Source organism: Electrophorus electricus, chromosome 20 (assembly GCF_041902795.1).
Source record: "Electrophorus electricus isolate QZ-2024a chromosome 20, ASM4190279v1, whole genome shotgun sequence".
Taxonomy (NCBI): Eukaryota; Metazoa; Chordata; class Actinopteri; order Gymnotiformes; family Gymnotidae; genus Electrophorus; species Electrophorus electricus.
The window spans coordinates 14,698,542-14,717,506 of NC_137516.1; the positions used below are offsets into that span (position 1 = coordinate 14,698,542).

The window sequence follows — 18,965 nt, forward strand, 5'->3', positions numbered from 1 at the left end:
GCAACTGTACACGCTTTTTGCATACCACAACAGGTGCAGATAACTAAGTCGTGCGTGTCCACGTATTAAACAATTTTCCGTCATTTGTACTGTATATTTTACTTAAATGGACAAACAAATTTACAAACCAACGATAACACAAATGCTCGTTGACAGTTAACAGTAACGTTATAAAACGTAAATTCTTAAACTTCTTTTATATATATATATATATATATATATATATATATATATATATATATATATATATATAAAAAAAATTTGAAGATGCAAGATGCCATAAACAACATAGAAATTTATGACACATGTTCTCCAAATCAAAAGCCCAATCACATTAAGGCACTTTCAGTGTCAGGTGTCTAGTGTTTCATAACTACAGCAAATCCACGTCAATCCTGTGCAGTGCTATGGGATTCCACAAGGCGGGTTTGACATCCCTGCCAGTGTGGCACAGCAGTGGTGCTACATTTTTGGAGTCTGACCATAGTTTAACCATATTGATGAAATGGGAGTGTGGCAGGTAAGTTTGAATTTTAGGTCTGCTTTGCATAGAACCAAAACAACCTTGCAGGATCAATACAAAGAAATGGACTAAACTCTTCTCAAAATTGTTTGTCTTTTAAGGGAAGGAGTATCAGCGATTGGGATCAAGCGAAAAGGTGTTAAAGTGCGCAAGTAATCAGGAAGTTCTTTGTACAGGTGCAGGTGTTACTTGATGTTATGGATCATCCTCCCAGGGGATAAATTAAATCCTATCCTGTGATCCATCATTTATGACTCTAGAACACACAGGTTCACCTTCTCAGGGCAGCCTGGTGAGGAAGAGAAAGAGCTATAAGGCTCAGAGGAATGACTGCCACGAGGCACGTCTGAGAATTTTATCCTCTGAATCCATTTAACATTTTTAGATCTTTGGCTATTCTCCAACTGATGATATGCTTACGAGATACCTTCACGTTCTCTGGATCAAGGACTTGGTGGCTTGAGTTTTGGACAATGGTGCCAAGCTACTCACTTTTTCTGACAGATGACTCAATAGGCTCAGACTTGCATTTACAGCATTTTGGCTTTTCATTTTGCTCCCCTCTAGCTGAGTGTGTAGTGGTCTTAGATATAGTTGAATGAGCTGAAGGTACATGGTGGATTGTGACCTTTGGTAAATACTGACTGATTGGGGAGGCCAGGGATCCTGGTGCGGCTGAGATGTAATTACTGGGAGTACTGAAAGAAGCCTTGTGCTGTTTGTCTTGGCTAGGCTTGAGCTTCTCAAGCATGGTCTTCTTGATGTGCTCCATTCTGGCTGTCTTCTTCAGACTGGGAATCAGTGTGGAAGGAGCTTTAGAGGGCAAGGCTAAGTCAGTATGACATATCTGAGGCTTTTGCAGGTTGTATTTATCAGGTCTCAGCAATGGCAGAGGTGAAAGTGAGAAAACAGCAGAGGTAAGAGACATGCAGGTGTGTGTCAGCTCAAACATACACTGGTTAGTCTTTTCTCCTTCGTGTTGTAGCCTGTTACCAGTCCAGTGTCCATTCTTCTCGTTCTTAATTTCTTTACTATTGACCTTGTCATCTTTACAGAGGGGGGGAAGGGAAATCTGCATCCAGTAGGGTGGTCTTCCCTTCTGTAATGCCTGCTTTGTTGTACAATGTGGTGGAGAATAAAAGGGTAAGGGAGACGAGGAGTGAAGCTCCGAGGTTGAAGGCAAAGATAGAGAGGAAGAGCCATCAGAAGGAGATGAGGTGCCAGAGTTTGAAGACAAAAAAACAGGGGAGGAGAAACCATCTGAAGAAGACGGGGAGGAGGAATAAGAAGATGAACTGAAGTAAAACGTGGGTGAGGACAAGGAAGAGGAAGATGCATGTCTGGGAGATCTAACAAAAACATCAACGGGGGTTGATAAAAGGTCAGAGGAAGAGGGGGAGGAGGAACAGGAAGACGAATCAACATAAAAACTGGATGAGTATAAGGAAAGTGGATTTGTTTGAGCAGAATACACTGAGGCTGAAATCTTGGGAACCTGCTGGTCACCCTTCAGAGGGAGCAAGTAAGAACTTGCTTCTTGTTTAACCTGAAAGTCAGTGTGCACAGGATGACTGGGTGTAAGAACAGGAGATGAGAAGTTGCCAAAGGTAGGCCTGAGGTGGTAGTCCTTTGGTCCATTGAGGGTCCAGTGTTCTTTTCTCCAGGTGCACTGAAAACAGGACCAGCACAGTATGGAACCTTCCTTGTCCTGGTTCCATGAAGAAGAGAAATCAGTGTTGCACTGTGCACAAGTGAATGGATCCTTGGGGGAATGTGCTGAAGGTAACTTCTTCTGCTTCCCTGCATGAAGGGCAGAGAAACCAAATGGAGACAGCTTATATAGGCAATTAACAACAGAAAAGATCATAAATCAATAAATATTTAATTTTTGTGTGAAATACTTATACCCTTGTCTGCACATTTGTCAGGCACAAATATGATCTTGTCCAAACACTCTCCACGAAATTGAACCACCTTTTCCAGACCGAGTAGATACAGAAATTCTTTGTCCCATGAGGGAATGAAACTGAGGTGCTTTGTTGGATCTTGCTGTCAATCAAAAGAGAAACATCCATATCACACTTTACAGAATCATGCCAGAGAGGCCCTACTGTGTCATAGCATGTCAAAATAAGTAACGTTATGACACATAGCTTTAATGTTTGCAAGACCTAAAGACATGGGTTTTACTGATGGGTGATGTGCTACTTTACTATAAATTTGCTAAACGTGACAAAAAGAAGCAAGAGAGAACACAGAACACCTGTACAAATTCTTGAATATAAGAAAAATGATCAATAAACTAAACATTTAAAAATGCTTTAAATCTTTTAATTGTGGACCAGTTTGGATAATGTATTTGATCAAAGGCCCATATGGAATAGTGTACAATGGCATTTGACAAGCAGATGTGATTTCCACTGTAAAAACTTTGTGGCAGTGCATTTCTAGTTAGATGTGCATCCAAAAAAAATATCCAGCTACTGCGGCATAATGTCAACATTTCCAGATGTGAAGGCAGTATAAAAATGTTTCTAGAAAAAGGGTTTCTTCTTCATGGGAGACTTATTAATGACAAGATTTAATGGATGTATTTGAATAACATGAATAACGTGCAGTTCTTACAAATAATGTGGGAATATGATGGTAGTATTTCAAGTTCAAGTTTGGTTTATTTGTCACATACATAGTCATACGCAGTATAACTCGCAGTGAAATGGTTGAGAGTGCTCTGTCCAAACTGAGGAAAAAGAAAACGGGTGCATAGAGAAATATATATTCTATATATGTACAAAAATATATTAACAATGTATGTACAATATATGTATATTATGTTTATATACACAATGTACAATGTATATGGTTGTGTATATATATATGTACACAATGTACAGAATGTACAGGTCCATTTTGTAAAATGACATATTTACAGTTTTTATGTTATATAAAAAAAAATAGATAGATAGATAGATAGATAGATAGATAGATAGATAGATAGATAGATAGATAGATAGACACACACACAGAGTTATGTTACATGGTGGTGGTGGTCCCCAGTTTCCCTGAATCAGGGCCCGAATGGCCTGTGGGAACAAACTCCTCTTCAGTCTCTCTGTCTTGGTCTTCAAGGAGCGAAAGCGCCTCCCTGACCTCAACAAAGAGAAGAGCCTATTGTTGGGATGGGTGGGGTCCTTCACAATCCTCCTGGCCTTGGTCTGGCACTGCTTGTGGTAGATGGTCTGCAGGTCAGGAAGTTCCGTGTGAGTGATGCGCTCTGCTGAACGCACTACCCTTTGGAGTGCTTGTCTGTCCTGCTTGGTGCTATTCCCAAACCAGACTGTGATGTTCCCAGTGAGGATGCTCTTGATAGTGCAGGTGTAGAAGTTCCGCAGTACCTTGGAGGGCAGTCTTAAGTCTCTTAGGCGTCTGAGGTGGTAAAAACGCTGACGAGCCTTCTTTGCCAGGGAGTTGTTATGGCAGGACCAGGACAGGTCCTGCGAGATGTGAACACCAAGGTACTTGAAACTATCTACTCTCTCCACCATGGTTTCACTGATCCTCACTGGTTGGTAGTGCCGCTCCTGCTTCTTGCTGTAATCCACGATCAGCTCCTTTGTTTTACTGACGTTTAGCAGATTATTTTCCTGGCACCAGTTTTCCAGGTGTTTAATCTCCTCTAGGTAGGCCCTCTCATCGTTGTCCGAGATCAACAACGGTGTCGTCAGCAAACTTGACAATAATGGTGAAGCTGGAAGTGGCTGTGCAGTCGTAGGTGTACAGTGAGTAAAGCAGGGGGCTTAGGACACAACCCTGAGGAGCTCCAGTGCTGAGGGTGAGGGTGGATGAGGCACAGTTGCCCACCCGTACTGATTGTGGTCTGTCCGTTAGGAAGTTGGAGATCCAGTCACACAGGGATGTATGCAGTCCTAGATCCTCCAACTTAGTAGTGAGTAGGGAGGGGATGATAGTGTTAAATGCTGAACTGTAGTCGACAAACAGCATTTTAACATAATTTCCCCTCCCTTCGTCCAGGTGGGTCAGTGTGGTGTGGAGCAGATGTGCAATTGCTTCATCAGTGGAGCAGTTGTGGCGGTATGCAAACTGCAGTGGGTCCATGAAGGCTGGCAGTGAAGATGTGATGAAGTCTCTGACTAGCTTTTCAAAGCACTTCATCACGACTGATGTGAGGGCAACAGGGCGGTAGTCATTGAGGTCGGAGGGTCGAGGTTTCTTCGGGACGGGGACGATGGTGGATCGCTTGAAGCTGGACGGGACGATACCGAGCGTCAGGGAGAGATTGAAGATGTCTGTGATTACCGGGGCTAGCTGATCTGCGCAGGCTTTGAGGACCCTCCCGTAGATACCGTCTGGTCCCACCGCCTTCCTGGTATTCACCCTTTTAAACTCTCCTCATGTCACTCTCCGTGATGATGAGAGGGCGCTGTTCTATGGTGGGCTCTGCGCATGCACCGTTGGCTGCGCCGATAGTACCAATGAAACTGAAATGAGAGCTGGCTCTTTGGTCTGGTGCTCAAAACAGACATTTACCATCTAGAAGACCTTGGTTTGTGACCAGGTGTGGTTGTAGCCTAGTCAATGAACCCAGGATTTATCCCTGCTTTAACTTTAAGTGTGAGTCAATATCACCCAGCCCTAATTTAATGTATAAAGGTCAACTTTGCTAAGATATTGTAATGGTCGGTTCTTGGATGTGTCCAGTCTGTGACCATCAGGTGCCTGGAGGCTCTGAGCAGCAGTGGGACAAAGAGTCAATTTGCAATCAGAAAAAACTCTGGTTTATTGTGGAGTAGCATGAGTAATTTACAGACAGCATCTGTGTGCCGAAAAGAGGAGGTACAGGGGTTTCTTTGTGGCAAGAGAAGGCAGCAACTGTAAAAGCAACATATTACAGGAATCTGCTGTCAAAGATATTTGCATATTGTTGTAATCTAATTAGCATTACAGAATATAGCTCTTCTACCCAGCAACAGTGTGAAGAAGATAAAACATCTGCATGACAACAGATTGCAATAAGACATGTATAGGATATCTGCAAGAGAGCAAAGACAGATTATTTATAGATCATCCAGCTCAACACTGGAACATTACAACAGTACAGAAAAGAGGAAATCACGTACAAACATAGGCTTATGCTGCAAGAGGGGGAAGTATAAGACTATTAAAGATTTTATTTTTACAATCCTATATAAACTTAAAATTAACTGATAAGGTAAATCAGAGAAATCTGTGCAGTGCTATTGGTCTTCGGAAACTGACAATCCTGAACTAACTTAGCTATCTAGCTAGCTAATATTACCAACTAATACTGAATTACAATTTTTGTGTTAATAATACAATTAATTGATCAAAGGATTATAAAGAAATGTAAAGACATGTTTTCAGACAAACCTTACAAAATGAATGAGTCGAACAAAATCTAATTTTTGATAATCAAATTTTCATATGCATCAATCGACAAATAATAGATCATCTTATATGTGCTTTGTAGATGAGGTGCTGTTGCAAAGAATTTAGCATTGTTTTGATGTTGTTCATTGTTTTTTTTTAATTAAAACAATGTAAAATCACACTGATGAATAACATTTATGAACATCTGCTTACTACACTGACATCAACTCTTTGTTTCAGTGAGAAATAACATTTTATTATACTTCTAGTAAGCAATAACTTCTAACATGTTTTTATTTTACTGACTATATATGACCAGGCATCCATGTTTACTGAATGGGTTGTATTTCAAGCTGTTAACCAGTTTTTACATAGCTAGCTGCTGAATATAATGCAATTGCATGACACACTGCCACGTTCAATAGGTCTGCTAAATACATAAAACAAAAACAGATTTGTATTTCAATATTTTAGTGGATAGCATTATGGTTGCATTTAACCATTGCATTATTCTGTAAAATCAGCAAGTTTTGGACCATGCTGATAAGTTATGCATCCGCAGACACCAGCATTGGAATAATGATTAATTACATACCACACTACTACAGAATCTTCACACTCAACATCAGGCACCCAGTTATTCAAAGGTAATCTGACTGGATCTGTCATCTTGGATCAAAAATTGAAAATGGTTTGTTCAAAAGACAAAAAGTGATTCTGAAATTGGTTTATATCACATAATTCAATCTTTGTTTTTTTTTTACTGGTTCAACCTTTCAGTATATGGTGTTCAAGACATTTTAGTGGGACTGGGATACCGTTCATCCAAAAAAATCATGATTATCATTATCCCATCAGAAGGGTGAATTCAGAGTGGATTTCAGGAGCAAAATGTAATAAAAACATTTGTAAAAAAAAAAAAAAAAAAAAAAAAAAATGGGCCAAATCAAAAACTGCATAATATTAAGTTTTTATTGGTCTCAACAGCAAATAACCAGAAATGTTTCAACACACCAACATGTGTTAGCTTGATTTTATTTTCAAAACATTTAAATCATTTCAGGATTTTATGTTTGTGTACAAGAAATGACAAAATTTCTTAGTAACTCAATATTGGGACTACTCCTCATTTCACTATTACTAAGGAAGGTTCACTTGCTGCGCCTTTTACTGGGAACATCATCAGGGGGCACCCAACACAAAAGAATGTGCACTGAGTCTTAAATAGACTGACATTTCAAAGGAATTCTACCATAGTGATTTGGTGTCATTTGGCCCCAGAAACTGATTCAGGGTTTACTGAAGGAGTTATTTCTTTTAACAGCTGTCACAGCTAAAAAAGAAACACAAAACAAATAAAATTTCCCTTTTCAAGTGTTCGAACATGCACGTCGTAATTCAGTGGGAAGCTTTTTTTTTGCATATCCGGCATGAACGTTACTTGTCCTCTTTGATAGATAATAGTTCATTTTCGACCTGGTTTGACGCCAGTTAAAGGAAATATTTGTCTCCCGTGTTTTTATTGTCGATGTTATTGAACATTTTCAGTAATTCCAACTCTCTTAACTAGCTACTGTTCATCAGCGATACACCACCGAGTTCTATGCTAGCTGCTAACTTGCTAGCCACATAACGCACACAGTCTAATTAGCCAACTAAAAGAAAACACAGCCCTAATTAGCTGGCTAGCTAAAGCAAAAATACTCCAGGGAAACGTGTAGGTACGTTTGACAGAAAAGTATGACTGAACAGAAAATAAACCAATAAGTTTTGTTTCTAGATAGCTATAGATATAGGAAAGCATAATTTATCGTTCCAATTATGGAGCTAATAGGATTAGCTAACAAGATAACTAGGAAAATGGATCGTTTCATCCATGGAGCTAGCTAGTTTAACCAAATGTATTTGTCTTTTCATTTATACTGCTAAGATAATATAACCGCTAACGTAAATTATAACTTTTTGGGTCTTATTTGCATTACTTACCCGCTCATTTTGTCCGTCCTTGTTTCTGCATCGAAAACTCTGTCTTATGCTAACGTCAAATTTAGTGGCGATCATGTCCATCCTCTGCTGTTAAACAGAAGAAAGATGCTAATCTCTAGCTACAGTTTGATTGTTAGAGGTTCTCGTTACCAGCGTCGTAAGAAACAAACACACAAAAAAATCAGATTACCGTTCATAAAATGATAAACTGTTCACATATACTGTAGGAAATATTTTAAGTCAAATTATAATAATACCCACAAGATGGTAGTAATGCACTTTGAAAACTGCACAGGACTCTCATCTCACTTTTTAAGAAGATGTTCGTCGCAGTGGACTACGGACTGTTCGACTAATCCACAGATATAAAATATCTTGCACAGTTAATCTATGGACTCTTAGACTAACCCACAGATATGAGATATCCAGTACAGTTAATCTACGGACTGTTAGACTAATCCACAGATATGAGATATCCAGCAGTTAATCTACGGACTGTTAGACTAATCCACAGATATAAAAATATCCAGCACAGTTAATCTATGGACTGTTAGTCAATAACACCCCCCCCCCCCCCCCCCCCAAGGATTTAGTTAATTACTCAGTTATTAAATTTAATTAATTAATTAAAAATCAGACCAGATAATGTCAAAATATATGTAATTGTCATGTTTTAATTGTAAATTATAATACTAATTAAATTTAGGGGTTTTAATAATTCAATAAAAATCTTGATATTGAGATAGCGGCTGTGAGCCAAACTTGATTCGACAAATATGATTAATTCAAATGGTACAAAACTGTTTTGCTGGCTAAGTATCTTGAGATAATTAGGTAGTTTGCTTCTGCAAGTTGATACTGACTTTTCTTGTTATTTGTGCTTCCATAAAAGGTTGTGGCGAAAAAAATAATTTCTGTAGTTTTCTGGTGTATGTCAGATACATTGTTAGTAATTAGCGTGATATTGACAGCCTTGGTTCTTAGATATCCTAGAAGGTGGCCAAGTTTAGAGTTCATTGTTGGGGTTGTTGTAATTTAATCCTGTTTATGATAGGGGTTCTTCCTAGGTTATGCTGTTCGCACCAAAGTTTTAAATACACTGGCAATATTCTAAACATGACAGGATACTTGCGCATCAGACATAACCTAGTTTGCCAGTGTCCTTTGTTGGAACAAATTTTGTTTTTATGTCTAGAGAAATCACACTTGTAAAACCAGGCATACTACTTGCCTGTCTCTGTATCTTGTGGAAATGACAAAGTTTCTGAGTAACTAAATTTTGGGAGGAGTCATCATTTCACTATTATTAAGGAAGGTTCACATGGTGTACACCCTACTGGCATCATCAACAGGCAGCATCCAACACTAAAGAATGTGCACTGAGTCAAACAGATTGACATTTAAAAGGAAGTTATGATGAAGCATGTTCCTTATTGATTTAGTGTCATTTGGCCCCAGAAACTATGATTCAGGGTTTACTGGTACTTCTGGTAACAGCTAAAAAAAAAAAAAAAAACAAACTCCAGATAAACAGCATACTTAAAAAAACATTAGTGAAAGTGCCAAAGGAGAAAAAGGATCTAAATTAAGTTGAGTAAAAACATATCTCTGTACGTCCAACTAGAAAATAACCACTATCAGCAGTTGATGTAAAAATTATTTATTTGGAAGACTTGCTTCATTGACTTATTTTCACAATAACATAACTATCATATGATGTATGGTTAGTGCAGGGCTCCTCTTTAGAAAGGCCCAAACAGAATCCCACCTTTGTCTCCTTCGCTTTCTGTGGTTGCTTGCTTTAAACTCTCTCTCTTCATGATCTGCTTCTGCTTGGACCCTCCTCCATAGACACATGAACTCAGGATCTCCTGCCTGAGGAATGAGCTCTGCTGGAGTAACAAGGCTCATGGATCCTGTTTGGTCTATGCCCCTCCCCCACCCCCCACAAATATATATAATGGACATATGTAACTCTATTCTTGCAATCCTGTGTTCAGAAAGTGATCAGTAAAGGGCAGGGTTGAGGATTGTGTGTGTGTGTGTGTGTGTGTGTGTGTGTGTGTGTGTGTGTGTGTGTGTGTGTGTGTGTGTGTGTGTGTGTATATATATTCTGTAAGATCTTTTTCTTTCACTCAGACTACAATACTTCTATTAACCAGCTCTATCAAGAAACTCTTAAAAGAGTGACAAATGAGCTTTGATTTATGAAGCAAATACAAACTTTGCCCACATCAGTAGCCCTTGTTTACTTTTCAAACACCATCAAACATGACAGCCAGCAACAGAAAGTCAATGGCAGCATGCCAAAAACGCACTTGTTGGTCCTCTTGTAACATCCTGCTCTATTTAAATGTTCTGCATTTTGACTGACAGGTCGCTTTGTTTGCCTCCAAGACGTTGAAATATATCAGGAACGGAGTGCTCTTCCGGCTGTTCTGCTTGGTTATGGATCCTTAGAAACTATAATACCCAGAAGCCCCAAGCTAGGTTCTGTCAGGCCCAGGGATAAGGAGTTGTCTCCCAGCCAGACATTTCTTCTGATGGCTCAGATTGCAAAAACATGTTCAGGATCTCCATGGTTGCATTGTGATGGTTGCTGTCAGAGAAGTGTTTGCTCAGGAATGCAGACAGGCCTGGAGAAGACGAAACAGCCCTGTGAAATTGATAAACATACAAGCATGTTGCTCTTTGCAGAAAGCCTTAGTAACACTTAGCAATGTGTCACAATAAATGAGCAACTCTTTCCTACGCAGGAGTTAGGAGATATGGGAGTATATGGAATACTGTAAACATAGCAATTGGACTGTGAAAAACATAATATTTACCATCAGTCTCTGAAACTGCTTCTGTCTGTGAATTTAAGCCTTATAGGAAATCAGCAAATCAAATATTATGCTTATTAATTTGCTGTTCATGCAGTACACCCTTAAAGAATTAGTTCAACTTTGGAGTCTGGATTATTTTCAATGTGGTTGTTTGTATGGTGTTGTAGATTTCCACTTAACGTCATCCAAGACCGGAGCTTTTGCAGCTGAACTATCTAATAAAATTATTTGTTGTTTTGAAGAGATCTAGAACCAGTTTTTCAACAAATAGTAAACACACACAAAGAAGAATGTATAGCATGCATAATGTACTTGACCATAAATACAGCAAAAATGTCATTATCATAAGCAGTCTCAAATAAACTTACCCAAGCATTGTGTGTGTGTATGTGTGTGTGTGTGTGTGTGTGTGTGTGTGTGTGTGTGTGTGTGTGTGTGTGTGTGTGTGTGTGTGTGCGCGCACGTGTGTGCACGCGTGTCCATGTCCTTGTGAGTTTAAATTGGGTTGTAGTAAGAATGTCTTGCAAAATTACTTGCAAACCAAAACTTACATCTGAGGTCCTGTCGCTCACCTGGAAGAGCGGCTAGAGAAAGTTGTTGGTATCACCAAGCCACAAGATCAATTCACAATACTAATAAAGATACATATGCCAGCTGGGATAAAAGCATCTTCCCAAATGCTGATAAGGCAAACGCAGGGCATTATATTCACTGCACTGGATGGATTTAACTATCTGTGCAATCTACTCAGAGAACAGCAACAACCCAGAAGGTGACAAGACTTATATATGATATTACCTTATATGTTAGTTTTTGGTATGCTAAGTATACCAAAAGCTCCATTACCAGGGATTAATGACTAAAAAGTGTATTACATTAGTAATACATTCATAATAAACACATTAAAAAAAATGTTCTCTCGTTGAACCACTTTTGTCAATGTACTTACTATGTAATGATTAACAAAACAGGATCAGCAGTTAGTGTGAACTCTTGTCTTGGAGGGTTCGGTTTACCAGAATACTTGTTTGCTCCTGCTTTCACAATGTGCTTGAAAACCGGTTTATGGGCTCTTGCAGTTGCTGCTTTCTTCAGTCAACTTTGCTGTGAAGACACCTCTACTCACCCACCAAAACCAATCTCAAGGGGTAAGAGTTATTTTGGAAGCATTGAAGGGCCAGTGGCCATGTCTGTCTCTGTTCGCACCAGTCACCTTGCATTGCTTCATTATTTACTCGTCTGTTTTCAGTAAATCCTCTTCTGGTTTCTCTTCTGGTTCAGGGATTTATGTGGCTATAGGTTCGTCTGTCAAGTTACCATGTGGGGACGGAATGACCAAAGGGACAGAGTGGAGGGTAAACGGATCGATGCTGGTCTCAGGCCCGGTTCTGCACTTACACAACACCAGTCTGGAAGATCAAGGCATCTACACATGCCACAGTCCAAACGGAGGTCACATTGAAACACTACATTTGTGGATGGGCTGTGAGTACAAAAGCGGTGTTATACAATGAGTCTCTGCAGCTTATAAAATGTGAGATGCTCCATAGATGCGTCTGTGTTCCTTGATGTCCTCTCATACAGATGCTCCCTCACCACCAGTGGTGCAGTGCTGGTCTCCTAGTTATCCCCTCAAAGCAGTGTGCTCCTGGACTCAGACACCAGACCCTATTCTGCCAACATATTACATCGCCACCTACTGGTATCATATGAAATCACAGCTGTCCACTTCACTAGCTGTTGACAAAACTGTAAAACCACTGAATATTTGATTTGTAGGTTCATGTTTGATAGGTATCCTAGAACTGAGCAACCACTTGTCCATTCGTGCCGGAGAGAGAGTGACCAGGACCAACAGTGCATTCTAGAAGAGCTAGAACTATATGCAACAGTGCCCCACTTGGTTAACATCACAGCTGTCAATGCCCTCGGGAGTGCAACACGCATCCTGCCTATCCTAATAGACGACATCAGTAAGATCCTATTATTCAGTCTTAATACCTCAGTTATGTTGGTATATCTTTTAACGTTAACTCTCAACCTTCTGAACAGAATGTTTCAGTTTTTGATACAAGTGCAACGTAACTTCATTAAAGGAAGTCTTCACCAATAACGGTCTGTGCTGTGTAATAATGAATGAGTGGTAGTAGGATCATGGCTTCCCCACCTCCTCTAACTGGTGGCTATGTTAACATTTCTGCTATACGTGTTCCTTCAGGAATATCTTCTCACAACTGGACTTTTGCAAGTTAAGCGTTATTTCTTTCCTGAATGGCCTGCAGTGAAGCCTGACCCTCCCGTTAACGTGAAGGTGACGTTACAGCCAGGCAGGAAGCTCCACGTGCAGTGGGCTCCTCCACCCAGTTGGCCAGACCCTGTGAACTTCACCCTGAAGTACAAAGTGCAGTTTCAATGGGACAAACGTAAAACAGCCAGCATTGTGAGTCAACCGCTTACTCAAATGCCAAGTAAAAGATATCAATAGTGCTAATGAATGAATAAATGCTACTTAACTGTTTTGGATATAAAATAATAAGTCGTGTTCAAATTCTTAACTCCCCACAATTAGCTTTTATTTAATTAATAACATTCCAGATGGGACCGTACGAGTCACTCAGCATGGTTCGGAGTGGGCTTGTACCAGGGCGGACCTATCATATCCAAGTATCTGCCATGGACTTCATGGGACAAGGGCAGAGCAGCGAATGGAGTGACCCCGTGACCATAACTCTACCCACCAGCTGACCTGCATGGCCGCCTAAACGTACAGCTTGGCGCATTGGCTTTCACTTTTACACACAGTATGTGTTCAGTTGAATCTTTCCATGTCCATACTGCATAAACTCATGCAGTGTCCTCTTTGGTTCTTTGATAAAACACGCCATAGGTAGAACCAAAGAGGACACTGCATGAGCTGATGCAGTATGGACATGGAAAGATCCAATTGAACACATAGAGTGTGTAAAAGTGAAAGCCAGTTTGCATAATCTAAAGATTTAATAACAATTGCAATATCAAGATATTACATGCCATCTGTATATTTTGAAATAAACAAATAAAAATATATAGATGATATTTGCTTGCCTATTATTATAATCAGCCAAAGTCTAAAAGTATAAATCATAATGCAACAGATCTCATTCATAAAGGTTAGTTTTAAACCTGAAGGTATACAGTGCATCTGGAAAGTATTCACAGTGCTTCACTTTTTCTACATTTTGTTATGTTACAGCCTTATTCCAAAATTGATTAAATTCATTTTTCCCCTCAAAATTCTACACACAATACCCCATAATGACAAAGTGGAAAAAGTTTGTTTGGAATTGTTGCAAATTTATTAAAAAGAAAAAGCCAAAAAAAAAAAATTACATCTACATAAGTATTCACAGCCTTTGCTCAATACTTTGTTAAAGCACCTTTGGCAGCAATTACAGCCTCAAGTCTTTTTGAATATGATGCTAGAAGCTTGGCACACCTGTTTTTTGGCAGTTTCTCACATTCTTCTTGCAGAACCTGTCAAGTTCCATCAGAGCTGTTCAATCAGGTTTAAGTCTGGGCTCTGGCTGGGCCACTCAAGAACATTCACAGAGTTGTCCCGAAGCCACTCCTTTGTTATCTTAGGGTCATTGTCCTGTTGGAAGATTAACCTTTGCCTCAGTCTGAGGTCCAGAGCACTCTGGAGCAGGTTTTCTTCAAGGATGTCCCTGTACATTGCTGCATTCAGCTTTCCCTCAACCCTGACTAGTCTCCCAGTTCCTGCTGCCAAAAAACAACCCCACAGCATGATGCTGCCACCACCATGCTTCACTGTAGGGATGGTATTGACTAGGTGATGAGTGGTGCCTGGTTTCCTCCAGACATGACGCTTGGCATTTAGGCCAAAGAGTTCAATCTTTGTTTCATCAGGCCAGAGAATTGTGTTTCTCATGGTCTGAGAGTCCTTCAGGTGCCTTTTAGCAAGCGGGCTGTCTTGTGCCTTTTACTGAGGAGTGGGTCGGTCTGGCCACTCTATCATACAGGCCCGATTGGTGGAGTGCTGCAGAAATGGTTGTCCTTCTGGAAGGTTCTCCTCTCTCCAAAGAGCAACGCTGAAGCTCTGTCAGAGCGACCCTTAGGTTCTTGGTCACCTCCCTGACTAAGGCCATTCTACCCCGATCACTCAGATTGGCCAGGCGGCCAGCTCTAGGAAGAGTCCTGGTTCTTCCATTTTTGTCATTATGGGGTATTGTGTGTAGAATTTTGAGGGAAAAAATTAATTTAATCCATTTTGGAATAAGGCTGTAACATAACAAAATGTGGAAAAAGTGAATCGCTGTGAATACTTTCAGGATGCACTGTAAGAAAACTAGATTTGTTGGAGAGCAATGTTTTAATTTGCTTTGTAAAATAAACTAACCAGAGATTAAAATACAAGTTTAAATTTCAAAATACAAACAAAAACTAAAGTAGCATAGACTTGCTCTCCAGTGACTTGCTCTCCAACATAAATGTCGGGGCAGTTAAAGAAAATAGATGCTCAATCCAGGAGTGTCTACGAAAGACTTCAGGAGACCCTTTCAGTCAATGACATCTACAACAAGTGGTGTGACAAACTCTGTGTGCCGAACTCCCAGCGAGAAAGACGGCGGCCGAGGCAGGTGCGCCGTGACCCTCTCCGGGCTGTGAGTTCCCGGGCCAGGCGTCCACATGGTGTCGGTGGGGATGCTGTGGCGGCTCTGGATGGAGAAAGACGGCTGCCGGCACAGATAGACACTGGGGTCCGTACTGTTGTAGTGCCCTGGGCCAGGCGTCAGGGCCAGGTCCTCTGACGGCCCTCCGGGTTTCCTGCGTGCCAGCATGGAGTAGCTTGCGCTGGAGCACTTGTTGGGCACACGCGAGCCCATAAGGTTGGGGAGGGTGTAGCGGTTGGGGGCAGGCACCGGGTCCGTGCAGCGGTAGCGGGTGCGGAAGGCCATGGTGTAGGAGGGCGGCTGGCGGTGGTTGTTCAACAGGGGGACCTTCTCTGGACTGTAGGCTCCTGGACCAGGAGTTTGGAAGGTCTCAGCTATAGAACACAGTAGCAGATTTATTACTCCTCTCAGCATTGCTTCCTTTCTATTTACATTTATGAACAAGGATAAAACGAAGGCATGAGGAGTTTAAAGCTGCCGTAATTAATGTTACAGTTTTTGCTAAGTCCAACTAGACTTCGCTATTGGAGGCCCCATTCTTCAATGCCACGCCCTCTATCCAAACCTAAAGCCCCTCCCTCTCAAACATTGGTGGCTTATCTTACGATTCTGTGTTCTGCATACACGCAATTAGCAAAATAATTTGCATACAGAGAAGGGCCACCTCATTGTAGAGAAGTTTCCTAATGGATTAAGTTATTTAGACTATCCTGAACATTTTAGTTACTTTTTTTCAGAGCCCAGGAAAGTTTACTTACTTTTTTTCTCAGATAAACTACTTTAACAATGTAAAGACAGTTTAGCTAAAAAAAAAAAAATTGCTTAGAAAAACTTTGGTTACTGTGGTTTCTCTAAAGTTCAAAATGAAAATGCATTATATAGTCATCCAACGGCAGCATTGCTTACCCCCGAGCTTCTTCCTGCCCAGCATGGAGTAAGATGGAATGCCGTCTCGTCCAAAGCGAGTGATTTTAGAATCCACATGATACAGAGGGCCAGGACTGGAGTCTACAGATACCACTATGTAGAACACAGAGGAAAAGAATGTCACATCATAGTCCAAAAAATAGCTCATACAGAAAAAAAGGTGACGTATCTCATGACTGGCTGGAAATGACCTTTTGGCTTTTTGCTGTTGCTGGGCAGGCACTCTTCCTTTAATCAAAATGTAGTATCATTATTACTACATAATACTGTATGTATGTAGTATCATTATTTTTTATGACATTGAACATGCATGGTATGTGTAGAAGGCCTGAGAAAGGACATCTGTGTCTCACATATTTCCCCATATTACAATCACTGTCATCCTCTCATCCTACCACATAACATAAACCTGGTTTATAATGGACGGTTGCAACAATCCCTATTAAAAGCAGGGATGTGACTATAGTTTAGATATCGAATGCCCTGCCGGCTCTGTAATACATCTCCACGGTTGACACAGACAAAGTCCGACCAGGCCTCGTGTGCACGAAGGGCTGGGGGCTCTCAGCTCAGCCGTGCATAAACAGAGCAGCTCGGCAGAGAGCACGGGCCCAGGCGGCACTCACTGTTGCTGCTCAAGCGGCTGTGGAAGGAATACGCCGGACTGCTGGGCTTGGTGTAGTCGTGGTTCACGTAGCCGATGGTTGGGGGAAGAACATACCGCCCCGGTCCAGGCCCTGAATCCAAAAAGACACAATTGGAATTATACTCCCAGAAGGTTAGAAGCAGAAGATTAAATAGATAATGATAAAAATAGATAATATATCCATTTGAGATATAATTCAGTACAACTGCAACATATTTACATGTGAATATAAAAATAATAGTTATATTTATGGTTTTTACAGTCTACAGGAATTTAAATCTAATGCTTTAGGCTTACATTTTTTTCTAAGACCATTATAAATAGTGAATGATGGTAGCCTACATATGAATTGATTTACAGAATGAAGCTGGTTAAGAGAATACCAAGACTCTGCAGGGCTATCATCACAGAAAATGGTGGTGACTTTGAAGAATCTAAAATCTAAGAGTCAAGGCTACGTATTTAACACAGCATCTGTGTTATTTTGTGGTTTTTATACCACCAATGCTTTTCTAAAATGTAGAATATATTAAAAATGAACAAAGAGTAAGCATGTCCAAACTTTTGACTTGTACTATATGTATATTTATACGCTCACCACCCACTTTATCACTTTATTAGAAACTTTAAGTAGAAACATTTTGGTAAGTGTACAATTAGAGACTATATCAGTTGACAATTAATGTTAGCCAACATCCTTTAGTCCTTAACCAATCAGACCATAAACCAAATGTTGGCTTCAGGTATTGGTTGATGGAGCATTCTCAACACAGTGACAGTGTAGCTGCTGTGTTGGTTTTAGTATATGCAGTGTTAGTGATAGACTGAGCATTGTATGCCTCTCAAACTAGCCTCAAACTAACTGTGGTCAGAAACTGACCACTGATGAAGGTACAGAAAAAGTGCATGGAAACAGATGTGCTGTAATCTTTATACAGTGTTTCTAAGAGAGAGAGAGTAAGAGAGAGAGAGAGAGAGAGAGAGAGAGAGAGAGAGAGATGCATATTAGACATTTATATAGATTTATATAGACATGTATTACTCATTTATTGGGGACATCTATATAAACATTTATTACTCATTTATTAGAGACATTTAATAGACTTTTATATATACATAATAACCAAAACAATGCCAAAAACAATTAAAAAACAATCGTTTATCTTTTTTTTTTTTTTGTCATTTTCAGAGTAATGTCTGATTTTCACTAAGAATAAGTTTTTGTTAACATGTGTTGGTGCTTTTGTATGATAGCTTAAAGGTATTGTCCAAAGTTTCACAGACCACCTTAGTTCACACATGCAGAACATTTTTGAAGCCCTGAAACCACAGCTGTAAAAAGTTTCATTCAAAATCATATAAATTTTACTACCTAGTGAAATTTCATACTGCCGTTAAAAGGCTCACTTTTTATTTACGTAGGAACTTTAGCAGAGCAGGTGTTCCAGTGGAATCCTTTTAATAGCGTCTTTGGTTTCTTTGTTTTCACGCGGACAGATCTACTTTCAGGTCAACAAAACCATTGCATACACTTTTTTTTTTTTTTTAAACCGCTGTACACCTTCTCTTTTTCAAATCTCTGTGCCTCCGAAAGCAAACGTAAGGAGACGCTTCATTTTGCACAGCTGTGGAACTCACCCGTCACCCTGGCAGCTATGAGAGGCCGCTTTCTCGCCACCTCAGCCATGGAACGCTCGTGAGCTAGGCGCGCGCTCGGTCACTGCTCCCCGGTCCGGGTCCGGCACAGGTTGAGCACTCAGTGACACACGCAGCGAAAGAACAACTTCACTGTGAATTATAGATGACGTTACACGGCCCTGAAACGTTATCCTCGTCTCCACAGCGAATGCATCCAGAATTACATCTTTCTGCCTTGCAGGATTTCAAATATGCATCGATAGCTTGGTAGCCATGTAGTGTTACAGACTTTCAGCTAGGCCATTTCCTGTGAATTGTAATTCTAAACATCCTTTGTA

At 40.4% G+C, this 18,965-nt stretch overlaps 2 protein-coding genes and 1 long non-coding RNA gene across 3 annotated transcripts; 1 reads left to right on the forward strand and 2 right to left on the reverse strand.

Moving 5' to 3' along the window:
• Nucleotides 1–9,948: 9,948 nt before the first annotated feature.
• Nucleotides 9,949–11,821, reverse strand: LOC145652596 (uncharacterized). The gene is made up of 2 exons (XR_014118860.1): nt 11,696–11,821; nt 9,949–10,554 (listed from the first exon to the last, which is right to left on the reverse strand). It is a non-coding gene; the product is annotated as an uncharacterized LOC145652596 (long non-coding RNA).
• ebi3 (Epstein-Barr virus induced 3) lies at nt 11,736–13,821 on the forward strand. Its single transcript, XM_027021060.3, has 6 exons — nt 11,736–11,894; nt 12,028–12,231; nt 12,331–12,448; nt 12,541–12,719; nt 13,029–13,186; nt 13,342–13,821. The coding sequence occupies exons 1-6, from the start codon at nt 11,792–11,794 to the stop codon at nt 13,489–13,491; spliced, it is 912 nt and encodes a 303-aa protein (XP_026876861.3). The 5' UTR covers nt 11,736–11,791; the 3' UTR covers nt 13,492–13,821.
• A 219-nt stretch (nt 13,822–14,040) lies between these two features.
• Nucleotides 14,041–18,889, reverse strand: odf3l2a (outer dense fiber of sperm tails 3-like 2a). The gene is made up of 4 exons (XM_027021063.3): nt 18,628–18,889; nt 16,970–17,080; nt 16,323–16,436; nt 14,041–15,790 (listed from the first exon to the last, which is right to left on the reverse strand). Exons 1-4 carry the CDS (start codon nt 18,674–18,676, stop codon nt 15,303–15,305), a joined length of 762 nt encoding a protein of 253 aa, XP_026876864.1. The 5' UTR covers nt 18,677–18,889; the 3' UTR covers nt 14,041–15,302.
• Between the last annotated feature and the right edge of the window lie 76 nt (nt 18,890–18,965).

Coding starts and splice junctions, on each gene's coding strand:
- ebi3 (XM_027021060.3), top strand. CDS start 11,792: ATGTGCTTGAAAACCGGTTTATGGGCTCTTGCAGTTGCTGCTTTCTTC. Junction 12,232..12,330: donor ACTACATTTGTGGATGGGCT/GTGAGTACAAAA, acceptor CCTCTCATACAG/ATGCTCCCTCACCACCAGTG. Junction 12,720..13,028: donor TATCCTAATAGACGACATCA/GTAAGATCCTAT, acceptor AATGGCCTGCAG/TGAAGCCTGACCCTCCCGTT.
- odf3l2a (XM_027021063.3), bottom strand. CDS start 18,676: ATGGCTGAGGTGGCGAGAAAGCGGCCTCTCATAGCTGCCAGGGTGACG. Junction 17,081..18,627: donor CATAGCTGCCAGGGTGACGG/GTGAGTTCCACA, acceptor TTTTGGATTCAG/GGCCTGGACCGGGGCGGTAT. Junction 15,791..16,322: donor GGGCAGGAAGAAGCTCGGGG/GTAAGCAATGCT, acceptor TGTGTTCTATAG/CTGAGACCTTCCAAACTCCT.